Source organism: Aphelocoma coerulescens, unplaced genomic scaffold (assembly GCF_041296385.1).
Source record: "Aphelocoma coerulescens isolate FSJ_1873_10779 unplaced genomic scaffold, UR_Acoe_1.0 HiC_scaffold_188, whole genome shotgun sequence".
Lineage (NCBI taxonomy): Eukaryota > Metazoa > Chordata > Aves > Passeriformes > Corvidae > Aphelocoma > Aphelocoma coerulescens.
Genome location: NW_027183536.1, coordinates 1 through 17055, shown reverse-complemented (window position 1 = coordinate 17055; position 17055 = coordinate 1). Strand labels below are relative to the sequence as shown.

The window sequence follows — 17055 nt, the reverse complement described above, 5'->3', positions numbered from 1 at the left end:
CCCATATCCCCCCCTCTCTGCCCCCCATATCCCCCCCTCTCTGTGCCCCCCATATCCCCCCCTCTCTGCCCCCCATATCCCCCTCTCTGTGCCCCCCATATCCCCCTCTCTGTGCCCCCCATATCCCCCTCTCTGCCCCCCATATCCCCCCTCTCTGCCCCCCATATCCCCCCCTCTCTGCCCCCCATATCCCCCCCCTCTGTGCCCCCCATATCCCCCCCTCTGTGCCCCCCATATCCCCCTCTCTGTGCCCCCCATATCCCCCCCTCTCTGCCCCCCATGCCCCCCCTCTCTGCCCCCCATATCCCCCCCTCTCTGTGCCCCCCGTGCCCCCCCTCTCTGCCCCCCATATCCCCCTCTCTGTGCCCCCCATATCCCCCCCCTGTGCCCCCCATATCCCCCTCTCTGCCCCCCATATCCCCCCCTCTGTCCCCCCCATATCCCCCCCTCTGTGCCCCCCATATCCCCCTCTCTGCCCCCATATCCCCCCCTCTGTGCCCCCCATATCCCCCCCTCTCTGCCCCCCATATGCCCCCCTCTGTGCCCCCCATATCCCCCTCTCTGTGCCCCCCGTGCCCCCCCTCTCTGCCCCCCATATCCCCCCCTCTCTGCCCCCCATATCCACCCTCTCTGCCCCCATATCCCCCCTCTCTGCCCCCCATATCCCCCCCTCTCTGCCCCCCATATCCCCCCTCTGTACCCCCCATATCCCCCCCTCTGTGCCCCCATATCCCCCTCTCTCTGCCCCCCATATCCCCCCATCTCTGTGCCCCCCATATCCCCCCCTCTCTGCCCCCCATATCCCCCTCTCTGTGCCCCCCATATCCCCCTCTCTGTGCCCCCCATATCCCCCTCTCTGCCCCCCATATCCCCCCCTCTCTGCCCCCCATATCCCCCCCTCTCTGTGCCCCCCATATCCCCCCCTCTCTGCCCCCCATATCCCCCTCTCTGTGCCCCCCATATCCCCCTCTCTGTGCCCCCCATATCCCCCTCTCTGCCCCCCATATCCCCCCTCTCTGCCCCCCATATCCCCCCCTCTCTGCCCCCCATATCCCCCCTCTGTGCCCCCCATATCCCCCCCTCTGTGCCCCCCATATCCCCCCCTCTCTGCCCCCCATATCCCCCCCTCTCTGTGCCCCCCATATCCCCCTCTCTGCCCCCCATGCCCCCCCTCTCTGCCCCCCATATCCCCCCCTCTGTGCCCCCCGTGCCCCCCCCGTGCCCCCCATATCCCCCTCTCTGTGCCCCCCATATCCCCCCATCTCTGCCCCCCATATCCCCCCCTCTGTGCCCCCGTGCCCCCCGTGCCCCCCGGTGCCGCCCGCAGGCGCTGGCGCAGCGTGAGGACATGGAGGAGCGCATCACGACGCTGGAGCGGCGCTACCTGAGCGCCCAGCGCGAGGCCACCTCGCTGCACGACGCCAACGACCGCCTGGAGAACGAGCTGGCCAGCAAGGAGTCCCTGTACCGCCAGGTGCGGCACACCTGGGCACACCTGGGCACACCTGGGCACACCTGGGATAGAGGGAACACACCTGGGACACACCTGGGCACACCTGGGCACACCTGGGATACAGGGGACACACCTGGGACACACCTGGGCACACCTGGGCACACCTGGGCACACCTGGGCACACCTGGGATACAGGGGACACACCTGGGACACACCTGGGCACACCTGGGCACACCTGGGCACACCTGGGATACAGGGGACACACCTGGGACACACCTGGGCACACCTGGGCACACCTGGGGGGTGGGGACACACCTGGAGAACGAGCTGGCCAGCAAGGAGTCCCTGTACCGCCAGGTGCGGCACACCTGGGCACACCTGGACACAGCTGGGCACACCTGGGATAGAGGGGACACACCTGGGACACACCTGGGGCACACCTGGGCACAGCTGGGCACACCTGGGCACAGCTGGGGACAGCTGGGATAGAGGGGACACACCTGGGACACACCTGGGGCACACCTGGGCACACACCTGGGCACACCTGGGCACACCTGGGATAGAGGGGACATACCTGGGACACACCTGGGCACACCTGGGGGGTGGGGACACACCTGGAGAACGAGCTGGCCAGCAAGGAGTCCCTGTACCGCCAGGTGCGGCACAGCTGGGGCACACCTGGGGCACACCTGGAACACAATGGGGACACACCTGGGACACCCCTGGGACACACCTGGAACACCCCTGGGGCACACCTGGGCACACCTGGGGCCCACCTGGGCACACCTGGGGCACACCTGGGGACACACCAATTGATGTTCCCCCCCATCCCCATGTCCCCGATGTCCCCCGATGTCCCCATATCCACATCCCCACACCCACGTCCCCCCGTCCTCCCCGATGTCCCCAACGTCCCCAATGTCCCCAATAACCCCCCAATATCCCCGATGTCCCCAATGTCCCCCGATGTCCCCGATGTCCCCAACATCCCCAATGTCCCCCCAATGTCCCCCTGATGTCCCTGATGTCCCCAATACCCCCAATATCCCCAGTATCCCCAATATCCCCCTGTTGTCCCCAATGCCCCCGATGTCCCCAACGCCCCCCAATGTCCCAGATGTCCCCCATGACCCCAATGTCCCCGATTACCCCAATGTCCCCCTGATGTCCCCAATGCCCCCAATGTCCCAGATGTCCCCCATGACCCCAATGTCCCCCCGATGTCCCCCTGATGTCCCCGATGTCCCCAGAGCGAGGAGAAGGGCCGGCAGCTGCAGGAGTGGCTGGAGGACGCCTGATGTCCCCAATGTCCCCAATGTCCCCCAACATCCCCCTGTCCCCATGTCCCCAATGTCCCCAATATCCCCCCAATGTCCCCAATGCTCCTGATGTCCCCAATGTCCCCAATACCCCCAATATCCCCAGTATCCCCAATATCCCCCCAATGTCCCCGATGTCCCCAACACCCCCGATGTCCCCAATGCCCCCAATGTCCCAGATGTCCCCCATGACCCCAATGTCCCCAATGTCCCCAATGTCCCCAATAACCCCCCAATGTCCCAGATGTCCCCAACGCCCCCGATGTCCCCCCGATGTCCCCCTGATGTCCCCGATGTCCCCAGAGCGAGGAGAAGGGCCGGCAGCTGCAGGAGTGGCTGGAGGACGCCTGATGTCCCCAATGTCCCCATTGTCCCCAATGTCCCGGATGTCCCCAATACCCCCAATATCCCCAGTATCCCCAATATCCCCCTGATGTCCCCCATGACCCCAATGTCCCCAATGTCCCCAATGTCCCCAATAACCCCCCAATGTCCCAGATGTCCCCCATGACCCCAATGTCCCCCCGATGTCCCCCCGATGTCCCCCTGATGTCCCCGATGTCCCCAGAGCGAGGAGAAGGGCCGGCAGCTGCAGGAGTGGCTGGAGGACGCCTGATGTCCCCATGTCCCCCCAATGTCCCCAATACCCCCCCAATGTCCCCCCAATGTCCCCCCGATGTCCCCCTGATGTCCCCAATGTCCCCAATACCCCCAACATCCCCAGTATCCCCAATATCCCCCCGATGTCCCCAACGCCCCCGATGTCCCAGATGTCCCCCATGTCCCCAATGTCCCCCCGATGTCCCCCTGATGTCCCCGATGTCCCCAGAGCGAGGAGAAGGGCCGGCAGCTGCAGGAGTGGCTGGAGGACGCCAAGGCCAAGCTGCAGCTGACCCTGCAGAAGGCCGAGACCCTGCCCGAGATCGAGGCCCAGCTGGCCCAGAGGGTGGCGGCCCTCACCAAGGTGGGCTCCTGGGGGGCTCTGGGGGGGTCTTGAGGGGATTTGAGAGGGTCCTGAAGGGATTTGGGGGGGTCCTGGGGGGATTTGGGGGGGTCCTGAGGGGATCTTGAGGGGTTTTGGGTGGGTCTTGGGGAGATCTGGAGGGGTTCTGAGGAGGTCTTGAGGGGTTTTGGGCCTGGGGGAGGTCCTGGAAGAGTCCTGGGGGGTTTTGGGGGTCCTGGGGGGTTTTTGGGTGGGTCTTGAGGGGATTTGAGGGGGTCTTGGGGAGATCTGGGGGGGTCCTGAGGGGATCTTGAGGGGTTTTGGGGGTTCTTGGGGAGATTTGGGGGGGTCCTGAGGGGAGTTGAGGGGGTCCTGAGGAGGTCTTGAGGGGTCTTGGGTCTGGGGGAGGTCCTGGAAGAGTCCTGGGGGGTTTTGGGGAGGTCTTGAGGGGATTTGGGGGGGTCCTGGGGAGATATGGGGGGATCCTGAGGAGGTCTTGAGGGGTTTTGGGTCTGGGGGAGGTCCTGGAAGAGTCCTGGGGGGTTTTCGGGGGGGTCTTGAGGGGATTTGGGGGGGTCCTGAGGGGTTTTGGGTGGGTCTTGGGGGGTCTTGAGGGGATTTGGGGGGGTCCTGAGGAGGTCTTGAGGGGTTTTGGGTCTGGGGGAGGTCTTGGTAGAGTCCTGGGGGGATTTGGGGGGGGTCTTGAGGGGATTTGGGGGGGTCCTGAGGAGGTCTTGAGGGGTTTTGGGTCTGGGGGAGGTCTTGGTAGAGTCCTGGGGGGATTTGGGGGGGTCTTGAGGGGATTTGGGGGGGTCTTGAGGGGTTTTGGGGAGGTTCTGGGGGGAGGTTCTTGGGCCACTCCCGGTCCCACCAAGGTGCGTTTGGGGTCTGGGGGAGTCCTGAGGGAATTGTCCCCCCCCCGATGTCCCCAAATCCCCCCAAATCCCCCCAAATCCCCCAAATCCCCCCCAAATCCCCCCAAATCCCCTAAATCCCCCCAAATCCCCCAAATCCCCCCCAAATCCCCCCAAATCCCCCAAATCCCCCAAATCCCCCCAAATCCCCCAAATCCCCCAAATCCCCCAAATTTCCCCAAATCCCCCCAATGTCCCCAAAATCCCCCAAATCCCCCCAAATCCCCTAAATCCCCCCCAAATCCCCCCAAATCCCCTAAATCCCCCCAAATCCCCCAAATCCCCCCCAAATCCCCCCAAATCCCCCAAATCCCCCAAATCCCCCCAAATCCCCCAAATCCCCCAAATCCCCCCCAATCCCCTAAATCCCCCCAAATCCCCCAAATCCCCCAAATCCCCCAAATTTCCCCAAATCCCCCCAATGTCCCCAAAATCCCCCAAATCCCCCAAATCCCCCCAAATCCCCCAAATCCCCAAAATCCCCCAAATTTCCCCAAATCCCCCCAATGTCCCCAAAATCCCCCAAATCCCCCAAATCCCCAAAATCCCCCCAAATCCCCCCAACTCCCCCAAATCTCCCCGAATGCCCCAAATCCCCCAAATCCTCCCAAATCCCCCCAATCCCCCCAAATCCCCAAATCACCCCAAAATCCCCCAAAATCCCCAAAATCCCCCCAAATCCCCCAAATCCCCGCTGTCCCCAGGCCGAGGAGCGCCACGGGAACTTCGAGGAGCGGCTGCGGCAGCTCGAAGCCCAACTGCAGGAGAAGAACCAGGAGCTGCAGAGGGTGAGGGGCACCCCAAAAATGGGGGCACCCCAAAAATGGGGACACCGAATTGGGGACACCCCCAAATGGGGACATCCCAAAAATGGGGACACCCCAAAAATGGGAACACCAAATTGGGGACACCCCCAAATGGGGACATCCCAAAAATGGGGGCACCCCAAAATGGGGACACCCCAAAAATGGGAACACCAAATTGGGGACACCCCCAAAAGTGGGCATCCCAAAATGGGGACACCCCAAAAATGGGGACACCCCAAAAACCGGGGACACCGAAAATGGGGACACCCCCAAACGGGGACATCCCAAAATGGGGACACCCCAAAAATGGGAACACCAAATCGGGGACACCCCCAAAAGCGGGCATCCCAAAATGGGGACACCCCAAAAATGGGGACATCAAATTGGGGACACCCCCAAAAGCGGGCATCCCAAAATGGGGACACCCCGAAATGGGGGCACCCCAAAAATGGGGACACCCCCAAACGGGGACATCCCAAAATGGGGACACCTCCAAATGGGGACACCCCAAAACAGGACATCTGAAAACCGGGAACCCCAAAATGGGGACATCCCGAAAATGGGGACACCCCAAAAATGGGGACACCCCCAAAACCGGGAACCCCAAAAATGGGGACACCCCCAAAAATGGGGACACCCCAAATGGGGACACCCCAAAAATGGGAACACCGAACTGGGGACACCCCCAAAAATGGGGACACCGCAAAACCGGGAACCCCAAAAAGGGGGGCACCCCCAAATGGGGACATCCCCAAATGGGGACACCGAAAATGGGGACACCCCAAAAATGGGGACACCGAAAATGGAGACACCCCAAAAATGGGGGCACCCCAAAAAAGGGGACACCCCCAAAACCGGGAACCCCAAAAATGGGGACACCCCCAAATGGGGACATCCCAAAAATGGGGGCATCCCAAAATGGGGGCACCCCAAAATGGGGACACCCCAAAACCGGGAACCCCAAAAGTGGGGACACCCCAAAATGGGGGCACCCCCAAAACCGGGAACCCCAAAAATTGGGACACCCCAAAATGAGGACATCCCGAAAATGGGGGCATCCCAAAATGGGGACACCCCAAAAATGGGGACACCCCAAAAATGGGGACACCGAAATGGGGGACACCCCAAAATTGGACATCCTGGACCGGAGGAACCCCAAAATTTGGCCCCCCAAAATGGGAACACCCCAAAAATGGAGACACCTCTGACCTGGGAAACCCCCAAACCTGTCACCCCCCCAAAAACGAGGCCTCCCAACCCGGGGCACCCCCAAAATCCACCCCCGACCCCCCCCGCGCACCCCAAAATCCACGCAAAACCCCCCAAATTCATTCCCCTTTTTTGGGGTGGGGAGGAAATCGCCGCCTTCGGGACGCTCCCGGCGGCTCCCCCGCACTTTTGGCCACCCCTCGGGAATTTTGGCGACCCCCCGGGAATTTTGGGGACCCCCCGGGAATTTTGGGGACCCCCCAGGAATTTTGGGGACCCCCCAGGCCCGGCAGAGGGAGAAGATGAACGACGAGCACAACAAGCGGCTCTCGGAGACCGTGGATCGGCTGCTGAGCGAGAGCAACGAGCGGCTGCAGCTGCACCTCAAGGAGAGGATGGGGGCCCTGGAGGAGAAGGTGGGGGGTCCCCCAAATTGGGGAGGGGTCTGGGAAAAAATTGGGGGGTCCAGGGGAAAAATTGGGGGGTCCTGGGAGGGGTTTGAGGGGTCCTGGCTGGGATTTGGGGGGATTTTGGGGGGTGCTGGGGGGCTCTGAGATGGTTTCAGTTGCACCTCGAGGAGGAGATGGGGGCTCTGGAGGAGAAGGTGGGGGGTCCCCCAAATTGGGGAGGGGTCTGGGAAAAAATTGGGGGGTCCTGGGAAAAAATTGGGGGGTCCTGAGAAGAATTTGGGGGGTCCCAAGGGGAGTTTGGGGGGTGCTGGGGGGCTCTGAGATGGCTCCAGCTGCACCTCAAGGAGGGGATGGGGGCGCTGGAGGAGAAGGTGGGGGGTCCCCCAAATTGGGGAGGGGTCTGGGGGGGTCCCCGGAAAAAAATTTGGGGGTTCAGGAAAAAAATTCGGGGGTTCCAGGGAGATTCTGGGGGGAGTTTGGGGGGTGCTGGGGGCTCTGAGATGGTTTCAGTTGCACCTCAAGGAGAGGATGGGGGCCCTGGAGGAGAAGGTGGGGGGTCCCCCAAATTGGGGAGGGGTCTGGGAAAAAATTGGGGGGTCCAGGGGAAAAATTGGGGGGTCCTGGGAGGGGTTTGAGGGGTCCAGGCTGGGATTTGGGGGGAGTTTGGGGGGTGCTGGGGGCTCTGAGATGGTTTCAGTTGCACCTCAAGGAGAGGATGGGGGCCCTGGAGGAGAAGGTGGGGGGTCCCCCAAATTGGGGAGGGGTCTGGGAAAAAATTGGGGGGTCCTGGGAAAAAATTGGGGGGTCCTGAGAAGAATTTGGGGGGTCCCAAGGGGAGTTTGGGGGGTGCTGGGGGGCTCTGAGATGGTTTCAGTTGCACCTCGAGGAGGGGATGGGGGCCCTGGAGGAGAAGGTGGGGGGTCCCCCAAATTGGGGAGGGGTCTGGGGGGGTCCCCGGAAAAAAATTTGGGGGTTCAGGAAAAAAATTCGGGGGTTCCAGGGGGATTTTGGGGGGATTTTGGGGGAAAAATTGGGGGATCCTGGAGGGTCTGAGATGGCTCCAGCTGCACCTCGAGGAGGGGATGGGGGCCCTGGAGGAGAAGGTGGGGGGTCCCCCAAATTGGGGAGGGGTCTGGGAAAAAATTGGGGGGTCCTGGGAAAAAATTGGGGGGTCCTGAGAAGAATTTGGGGGGTCCCAAGGGGAGTTTGGGGGGTGCTGGGGGGCTCTGAGATGGTTTCAGTTGCACCTCGAGGAGGGGATGGGGGCCCTGGAGGAGAAGGTGGGGGGTCCCCCAAATTGGGGAGGGGTCTGGGGGGGTCCCTGGAAAAAAATTTGGGGGTTCAGGAAAAAAATTCGGGGGTTCCAGGGGGATTCTGGGGGGAGTTTGGGGGGAGTTTGAGGGGGTCTGAGATGGCTCCAGCTGCACCTCGAGGAGGGGATGGGGGCCCTGGAGGAGAAGGTGGGGGGTCCCCCAAATTGGGGAGGGGTCTGGGAAAAAATTGGGGGGTCCAGGGGAAAAATTGGGGGGTCCTGGGAGGGGTTTGAGGGGTCCTGGCTGGGATTTGGGGGGATTTTGGGGGGATTTTGGGGGGTCCTGGGGGCTCTGAGATGGCTCCAGCTGCACCTCGAGGAGGGGATGGGGGCTCTGGAGGAGAAGGTGGGGGGTCCCCCAAATTGGGGAGGGGTCTGGGAAAAAATTTGGGGGGTCCTGGAAAAAAATTGGGGGGTCCTGAGAAGAATTTGGGGGGTCCTGGCTGGGAGTTTGGGGGGTCCTGGGGGGTCTGAGATGGCTCCAGCTGCACCTCGAGGAGAGGATGGGGGCCCTGGAGGAGAAGGTGGGGGGTCCCCCAAATTGGGGAGGGGTCTGGGGGGGTCCCTGGAAAAAAATTTGGGGGTTCAGGAAAAAAATTCGGGGGTTCCAGGGGGATTCTGGGGGGATTTTGGGGGAAAAATTGGGGGATCCTGGAGGGTCTGAGATGGCTCCAGCTGCACCTCGAGGAGGGGATGGGGGCCCTGGAGGAGAAGGTGGGGGGTCCCCCAAATTGGGGAGGGGTCTGGGAAAAAATTGGGGGGTCCAGGGGAAAAATTGGGGGGTCCTGGGAGGGGTTTGAGGGGTCCTGGCTGGGATTTGGGGGATTTTGGGGGGTGCTGGGGGCTCTGAGATGGTTTCAGTTGCACCTCGAGGAGGAGATGGGGGCTCTGGAGGAGAAGGTGGGGGGTCCCCCAAATTGGGGAGGGGTCTGGGAAAAAATTTGGGGGGTCCTGGAAAAAAATTGGGGGGTCCTAGGGGGAGTTTGGGGGCAGTTTGGGGGGTCTTGGGGGGTCAGAGATGGCTCCAGCTGCACCTCAAGGAGAGGATGGGGGCTCTGGAGGAGAAGGGAGGGGGGTCCCCAAATTGGGGAGGGGTCTGGTGGGTCTTGGGGAAAATTTGGGGGGTCCTGAGGAGAATTTGGGGGTCCCAGGGAGAGTTTGGGGGGGTCCTGGCTGGGATTTGGGGAGGGGGTCCCAGAAGGGATTTCAGGGATCTGGGGATGGGGGGTTTGGGAGAGGTTTTGGGATGGGGGCGGCGGGGGGGGGGGGTTTGGGATGATCTGGGGGTGTTTGAGGGGGATTTTGGGGGGGTCTGAGGGGGGGGTCCTAGGAAGGTTTTGGGGTCCCCCCCTGGTCTGAGACCCCCCCTCCCCCCCCTTTGCCCCCTCCCCAGAATTCGCTGAGCGAAGAAATCGCCAACATGAAGAAGATGCAGGACGAGCTCCTCCTCAACAAGGTCCCATTTTGGGGGGGGAGGGGTCGTTTGGGGGGGGTCCGGAGGGGTCTGCGAGGGGTCTGGGGGGTGTTTCCAACTTGGGGTCCCCCTCCCCAAATTCCCGAATTCCCGAATTTCCCCTCCCCCCTCCCCGTTCAGGAGCAGCTGCTGGCGGAGATGGAGCGGATGCAGCTGGAGCTGGACCAGCTGCGGGGGGGGCGCCCCGGCTCCGCCCACTCCAGGTATCCCCCTCGGGACCCCCCCAAAAATACCCCGGGACCCCCCCAAAATTCCCCGGGACCCCTCCCAAAATACCCCGGGACCCCCCCCAAAATACCCCGGGACCCCCCCCAAAATTCCCCGGGACCCCTCCCAAAATACCCCGGGACCCCCCCCAAAATACCCCGGGACCCCCCCCCAAAATTCCCCGGGACCCCTCCCAAAATTCCCCGGGACCCCCCCCCAAAAATACCCCGGGACCCCCCCCAAAAATACCCCGGGACCCCCCCCCAAAATTCCCCGGGACCCCCCCCAAAATACCCCGGGACCCCCCCCAAAATTCCCCGGGACTCCCCCCAAAAATACCCCGGGACCCCCCCAAAAATACCCCGGGACCCCCCCCCAAAATTCCCCGGGACTCTCCCCAAACCGCCCCAAAATTCCCCCCAAATCCTCCCCAAATCCCCCCGAAATCCCCCCAAATTCTCCCAACTCCCCTCCAAATCCCCCAAAATCCCCCCAAAATCCCCCAAAACCCCCCAAAATTCCCCCCAATACCCCCCAAATCCCCCCGAAATCCCTCCAAAATCTCCCCCAAACCCCCCAAATTCCTGCCAATTCTACCTCCAATCCCCCCAAAATCCCCCGAAATCCCCCCAAAATCTCCCCCAAACCCCCCAAACCCCCCCAATTCCCCTCCAAATTCCCCAAAATCTCCCCCAAACCCCCGAAATCCCCCCCAGTCCCCCCAAAATCCCCCCAAATTCCCCCCGAAATCCCCCCAAATCCCCCCAAAATTCCCCCCAATACCTCCCAAAACCCCCCAAACCCCCCCAAATTCCCCGAAATCCCCCCAATTAGCCCCCAAATCCCCCCAAAATTCCCCCAATTCCCCCCCAAAATCCCCCAAAATCTCCCCAAATCCCCCCAAAATCCCCCCAATTACCCCCCAAATTCCCCCAAATCCCCCCAAAATCCCCCCAAATCCCCCCAAATTGCCCCCATATCCCCCCAAATCCCCCCGAAATCCCCCAAAATTCCCCCAAATCCCTCAAAATCCCCCCATATCCCCCCAAATCCCTCCAAATTCCCCCCAGATTCTCCCAATTCCCCCCCAAACTCCCCCAAAATTCCCCCAATTCCCCCCAAATCCTCCCAGTTCCCCTCCAAATCCCCCAAAATCCCTCCAAATCCCCCCAAATTCCCCCCAAATCCCCCCAAATCCCCCCAATTAGCCCCCAAATCTCCCCAAATTCCCCCCAAATTCTCCCAACTCCCCTCCAAATCCCCCAAAATCTCCCCAAATCCCCCCAAAATCCCCCCAATTACCCCCCAAATTCCCCCAAATCCCCCCAAAATCCCCCCAAATCCCCCCAAATTGCCCCCATATCCCCCCAAATCCCCCCGAAATCCCCCAAAATTCCCCCAAATCCCTCCAAATCCCTCCAAATCCCTCAAAATCTCCCCCAAATCCCCCCGAAATCCCCCGAAATTCTCCCAACTCCCCTCCAAATCCCCCAAAATCCCCCAAAACCCCCCCAAATTCCCCCCAATACCCCCCAAATTCCTGCCAATTCTACCTCCAATCCCCCCAAAATCCCCCCAAATCCCCCCCAAAATCCCCCCAAATCCCCCCAGATTTTCCCAAATCCCCCCCCCCCCCAAATCCTGACGGGGTCTCTGGGGGTCTGGGGGGTCGCGCCCCCCCCGTGTCCCCCCAGGTCCCTCCCGGGCAGTGCCCTGGAGCTGCGCTACCCCCAGAGCCCCCTCGGGGGGGGACCCCCGGAGCCGCCGCGCAGGGGCCGCAAGGGGCGCTGGGCCCCCCCCAGGGAGGAGGTGACATTTTGGGGGGGTCTGGGGGGGTTTGGGGGGCATTTGGGGAAAAATTCGGGGGGATTTGGGGGGGGTTTGGGGGCTAATTGGGGGGAAATTGGGGAGAAATCGGGGGGGTTTGGGGAAAAATTGGGGGATTTGGGGGGAAATCGGGGGGGTTTGGGGGGATTTGGGGGGATTTGGGGGGAAATTGGGGGGATTTGGGGAAAATTCGAGGGAATTTGGGGGGGCTTTGGGGGGAAATTGGGGAGAAATCGGGGGGGGGTTGGGGAAAAATTGGGGGATTTGGGGGGAAATCGGGGGGGTTTGGGGGGATTTGGGGGGAAATCGGGGGGGGTTGGGGAAAAATTGGGGGATTTGGGGGGAAATCGGGGGGGTTTGGGGGGCATTTGGGGGGTTTGGGGGGATTTGGGGGGAAATCGGGGGGGTTTGGGGAGAAATTGGGGATTTGGGGGGAAATTGGGGGGGGTTGGGGGGCATTTGGGGGAAATTGGGGGGATTTGGGGGGATTTGGGGGGAAATCGGGGGGGTTTGGGGAAAAATTGGGGGATTTGGGGGGAAATCGGGGGGGTTTGGGGAGAAATTGGGGGATTTGGGGGGAAATTGGGGGGATTTGGGGAGAAATTGGGGGGGGTTGGGGAAAAATTGGGGGATTTGGGGGGATTTGGAGGGAAATCGGGGGGATTTGGGGAGAATTTGGGGGAATTTGGGGAAATTGGGGAGATTTGGGGGGAAATTGGGGGGGATTTGGGGGGGTTTGGGGAAATTCGGAGGGATTTGGGGGAAAAATTGGGGGGATTTGGGGGAAATCGGGGGAATTTGGGGGGATTTGGGGGGAATTCGGGGGGGTTTGGGGAAAATCGGGGGGATTTGGGGGGAAATTGGGGGATTTGGGGGGATTTTGGGGGAATTCGGGGGGGTTTGGGGAAAAATTGGGGAGATTTGCGGGGGATTTGGGGGAATTCGGGGAGATTTGGGGAGAATTTGGGGTAAATCGAGGGGATTTGGGGGCGATTTGGGGAAATTCGGGGGATTTGGGGAGCAATTGGGAGAATTTGGGGGAAATCGGGGGAAATCGGGGGAATTTGGGGGGATTTGGGGGGAATTCGAGGGGGTTTGGGAGGAAATTGGGAGAATTTGGGGGAAATCGGGGGGATTTGGGGAAATTTGGGGGGATTTGGGGGGAGAAATTGGGAGAATTTTGGGAAAATCGGGGGATTTGGGGGGGATTTGGGGGGACATTGGGGGGGATTTTGGGGCATTTTTGGGAGGTTTTGGTCAGAAATTTCGGTGATTTTGGGGTGGAATTTTGGGATTTTGGAGTGGAATTTTGGATTTTTGGGGGCCGGATTTGGGGGAGTTTTTTGGGGTGAATTTTGGTGATTTTGGAGTGGAATTTTGGGATTTTTGGTCAGAAATTTCAGCGACTTTGGGCTGGGATTTTGGGAGGTTTTGGGCTGGGATTTTGGGATTTTGGGGGTGGAATTTTAGGAGGCTTTGGGCTGGAATTTTGGGGGTTTCAGGGGTGGAATTTCGCTGACTTTGGGCTGGGATTTTGGGAGGTTTTGGGCTGGGATTTTGGGGATTTTGGGCTGGAATTTTGGGAGGTTTTGGGCTGGAATTTTGGGGGATTTCGGGCTCGAATTTTCGGGATTTCGGGCTGGGATTTCGCCGACTTTGGGCTGGATTTTTGGGAGCTTTTGGGCTGTGATTTTGGGGATTTCGGGCTGTAATTTTGGGAATTTCAGGCTGGAATTTTGCTGACTTTGGGCTGGGATTTTGGGGATTTCGGGCTGGAATTTTGGGAGGTTTTGGGCTGGGATTTTGGGGGATTTCGGGCTGGAATTTCACCGACTTTGGGCTGGAATTTTGGGAGGCTTTGGGCTGGGATTTTGGGGATTTGCGGCTGTAATTTTGGGGATTTGCGGCTGGAATTTCGCTGACTTTGGGATGGAATTTTGGGAGGTTTTGGGCTGGAATTTTGGGGATTTCGGGCTGGAATTTTGGGGAGTTTTGGGCTGGGATTTTGGGGATTTCGGGCTGGAATTTTGGGGAGTTTTGGGCTGGAATTTTGGGGCTTTTGGGCTGGAATTTTGCTGACTTTGGGCTGGAATTTTGGGCTGGAATTTTGGGATTTTGGGGGTGGGATTTTGGGGATTTCGGGCTGGAATTTTGGGGATTTCGGGCTGGAATTTCGCCAATTTTGGGACGGGATTTTGGGCTGGAATTTTGGGGTTTCAGGGGTGGAATTTCGCTGACTTTGGGCTGGGATTTTGGGAGGATTTGGGCTGGAATTTTCGGGATTTCGGGCTGGGATTTCGCCGACTTTGGGCTGGAATTTTGGGAGGTTTGGGGCTGGGATTTTGGGGGATTTCGGGCTGGAATTTTCGGGATTTCGGGCTGGGATTTTGCCGACTTTGGGCTGGAATTTTGGGGATTTCGGGCTGGAATTTTGGGATTTCGGGCTGGGATTTCGCCGACTTTGGGCTGGGATTTTGGGGGATTTCGGGCTGGAATTTTGGGGGATTTCGGGCTGGAATTTCGCTGACTTTGGGCTGGAATTTTGGGAGCTTTTGGGCTGTGATTTTGGGGATTTCGGGCTGGAATTTTGGAAGGTTTGGGGCTGTGATTTTGGGGATTTCGGGCTGGAATTTTGGAAGGTTTGGGGCTGGGATTTTGGGGATTTCGGGCTGGAATTTTGGGAGATTTTGGGCTGGGATTTTGGGGGATTTGCGGCTGTAATTTTGGGGATTTCGGGCTGGAATTTCACCGACTTTGGGCTGGAATTTTGGGAGCTTTTGGGCTGTGATTTTGGGGATTTCGGGCTGGAATTTTGGAAGGTTTGGGGCTGGGATTTTGGGGATTTCGGGCTGGAATTTTGGAAGGTTTGGGGCTGGGATTTTGGGGATTTCGGGCTGGAATTTTGGGAGATTTTGGGCTGGGATTTTGGGGGATTTGCGGCTGTAATTTTGGGGATTTCGGGCTGGAATTTCACCGACTTTGGGCTGGAATTTTGGGAGCTTTTGGGCTGTGATTTTGGGGATTTCGGGCTGGAATTTTGGAAGGTTTGGGGCTGGGATTTTGGGGATTTCGGGCTGGAATTTTGGGAGGTTTTGGGCTGGGATTTTGGGGGATTTGCGGCTGGAATTTTGGGGATTTCGGGCTGGAATTTCGCCGACTTTGGGCTGGAATTTTGGGAGCTTTTGGGCTGGAATTTTGGGGATTTGTGGCTGGAATTTCGCCGACTTTGGGCTGGGATTTTGGGAGGTTTTGGGCTGGAATTTTGGGGATTTGTGGCTGGAATTTCGCCGACTTTGGGCTGGAATTTTGGGGCTGATCCCCTCCCTTTCCTTCCCCTCCCTCCCCCAGGAGTGGGAGCGGGGGGGGCTCCCCCCCGAGGGCCCCCCCGAGGGCTCGGACGAGGAGGAGCCGCGGGGGGGGCCGGGGGCAGCCCCGGGGGGGGGTCCCGGGGCCGAGCCCCCCTCCCCCGGCGGACAGACGGACGTGCAGACCTTGGCGTTCATGCTGCAGGAGCAGCTCGAGGCCATCAACAAGGAGATCAAGTCAGTGCCCCCCTCCCCCCCAAAAAAAAAAACCATTTGGGGACCCCAAAAAAGCCCCCAAAATGCCCCAAATTTAGGGAAGCAAAAAAACCCCCCAAAATCCAGGGATTCTGCCCCGATTTCTGCGTCGGGAAAGGCTCCAAAGCGTCAAAAAAGGAGGAAATCCCACAAAATTTGGGGACCCCAAAACTCCCCCCGGACACCCCAAAATCCTCCAAAAATCCCCCAAATTCAGGGACCCCCAAAAGCCCCGAAATCCCCCAAATTTAGGGAAGCCAAAAAAAACCCCAAAAAACCCCAAAATCTCCCAAATTCAGGGACCCCAAAAAAACCCCAAATCCCCCAAATTCAGGGACCCCAAAAGCCCCAAAATGCCCCAGATTCAGGGATCCCAAAAAGCCCTAAAATCCCCCAAAATCCCCAAAATTCAGGGACCCCAAAAGCCCCAAAATCCCCCAAATTCAGGGACCCCAAAAAACCCCAAATCCCCCAAATTCAGGGACCCCAAAAAGCCCTAAAATCCCCCAAAATCCCCAAAATTCAGGGACCCCAAAAAAACCCCAAAGTCCCCCAAATTCAGGGACCCCAAAAGCCCCAAAGTCCCCCAAATTCAAGGACCCCCAAAAGCCCCAAAAAACCCCAAATTCCCCCAAATTCAGGGACCCCAAAAAACCCCAAATCCCCCAAATTCAGGGACCCCCAAAAGCCCCAAAAAACCCCAAAATCCCCCAAATTCAGGGACCCCAAAAGCCCCAAAGTCCCCCAAATTCAGGGACCCCCAAAAGCCCCAAAAAACCCCAAAATCCCCCAAATTCAGGGACCCCAAAAGCCCCAAAGTCCCCCAAATTCAGGGACCCCCAAAAGCCCCAAAAAACCCCAAAATCCCCAAAATTCAGGGACCCCAAAAAACCCCAAAATCCCCCAAATTCCCCCAAATTCAGGGACCCCAAAAAAACCCCAAAAAGCCCCAAAATCCCCCAAGGAAAAGGGGGGGAAAGGGGGAAATTTGGGGGGATTTGGGGCCATTTTGGGCTGGAAATTTCGGTTTTTTGGGGAGAAAATTTGGGGATTTTCGGGGAGAATATTGGGGTTTTTGGGACTCTCAAATTTTCGATTCCCCCCAAATTTTTTTTGGGACCCCCCCAAATTTCGGGGCCCCCCCCCGGCTGATCCAGGAGGACAAAAAGGGCGAATTTGGGGCCATTTTGGAGTGGAAATTTTGGGTTTTGGGGGGAGAATTTGGGGATTTTTGGGGAGAATATTGGGGTTTTTGGGACTTCCAAATTTTCGATTCCCTCCCAAATTTTTTTTGGGACCCCCCCAAAATTTTGGGGCCCCCCAGGCTGATCCAGGAGGATGAAAAGGGCGAATTTTGTGGGATTTGGGGCCATTTGGGGCTGGAAATTTCATTTTTTGGCGGGAAAATTGGGGGTTTTTGCGGAGAATTTGGGGGTTTTTGCCCCCCCCCCATTTTTGGGGACCCCCCCCCCCAAATTTCGGCCCCCCCCCCCCCCCAGGCTGATCCAGGAGGAGAAGGAGAGCACGGAGCTGCGGGCGGAGGAGCTGGAGAGCCGCGTGGGGGGGGGGCTGGAGGGGACCCCCCCGGGGGGGGGAGGGGGGGGGCGGTTCCGGGGGGCCC

General features: G+C 59.6%; 1 protein-coding gene across 1 annotated transcript in view; it reads left to right on the top strand.

The window, feature by feature from the left end:
* Nucleotides 1-16991, top strand: part of LOC138101096 (liprin-alpha-3-like) — a gene marked incomplete at its 3' end in the record, with an annotated part of 28243 nt that extends 11252 nt beyond the window's left edge. The window contains exons 7-15 of the mRNA XM_068998939.1: nt 1328-1474; nt 3602-3736; nt 5334-5417; nt 6929-7060; nt 9760-9822; nt 9961-10043; nt 11742-11856; nt 15223-15416; nt 16934-16991. Coding sequence (XP_068855040.1) covers nt 1328-1474; nt 3602-3736; nt 5334-5417; nt 6929-7060; nt 9760-9822; nt 9961-10043; nt 11742-11856; nt 15223-15416; nt 16934-16991 — 1011 coding nt within the window. The remainder of the gene's footprint in view (nt 1-1327; nt 1475-3601; nt 3737-5333; nt 5418-6928; nt 7061-9759; nt 9823-9960; nt 10044-11741; nt 11857-15222; nt 15417-16933) is intronic.
* Between the last annotated feature and the right edge of the window lie 64 nt (nt 16992-17055).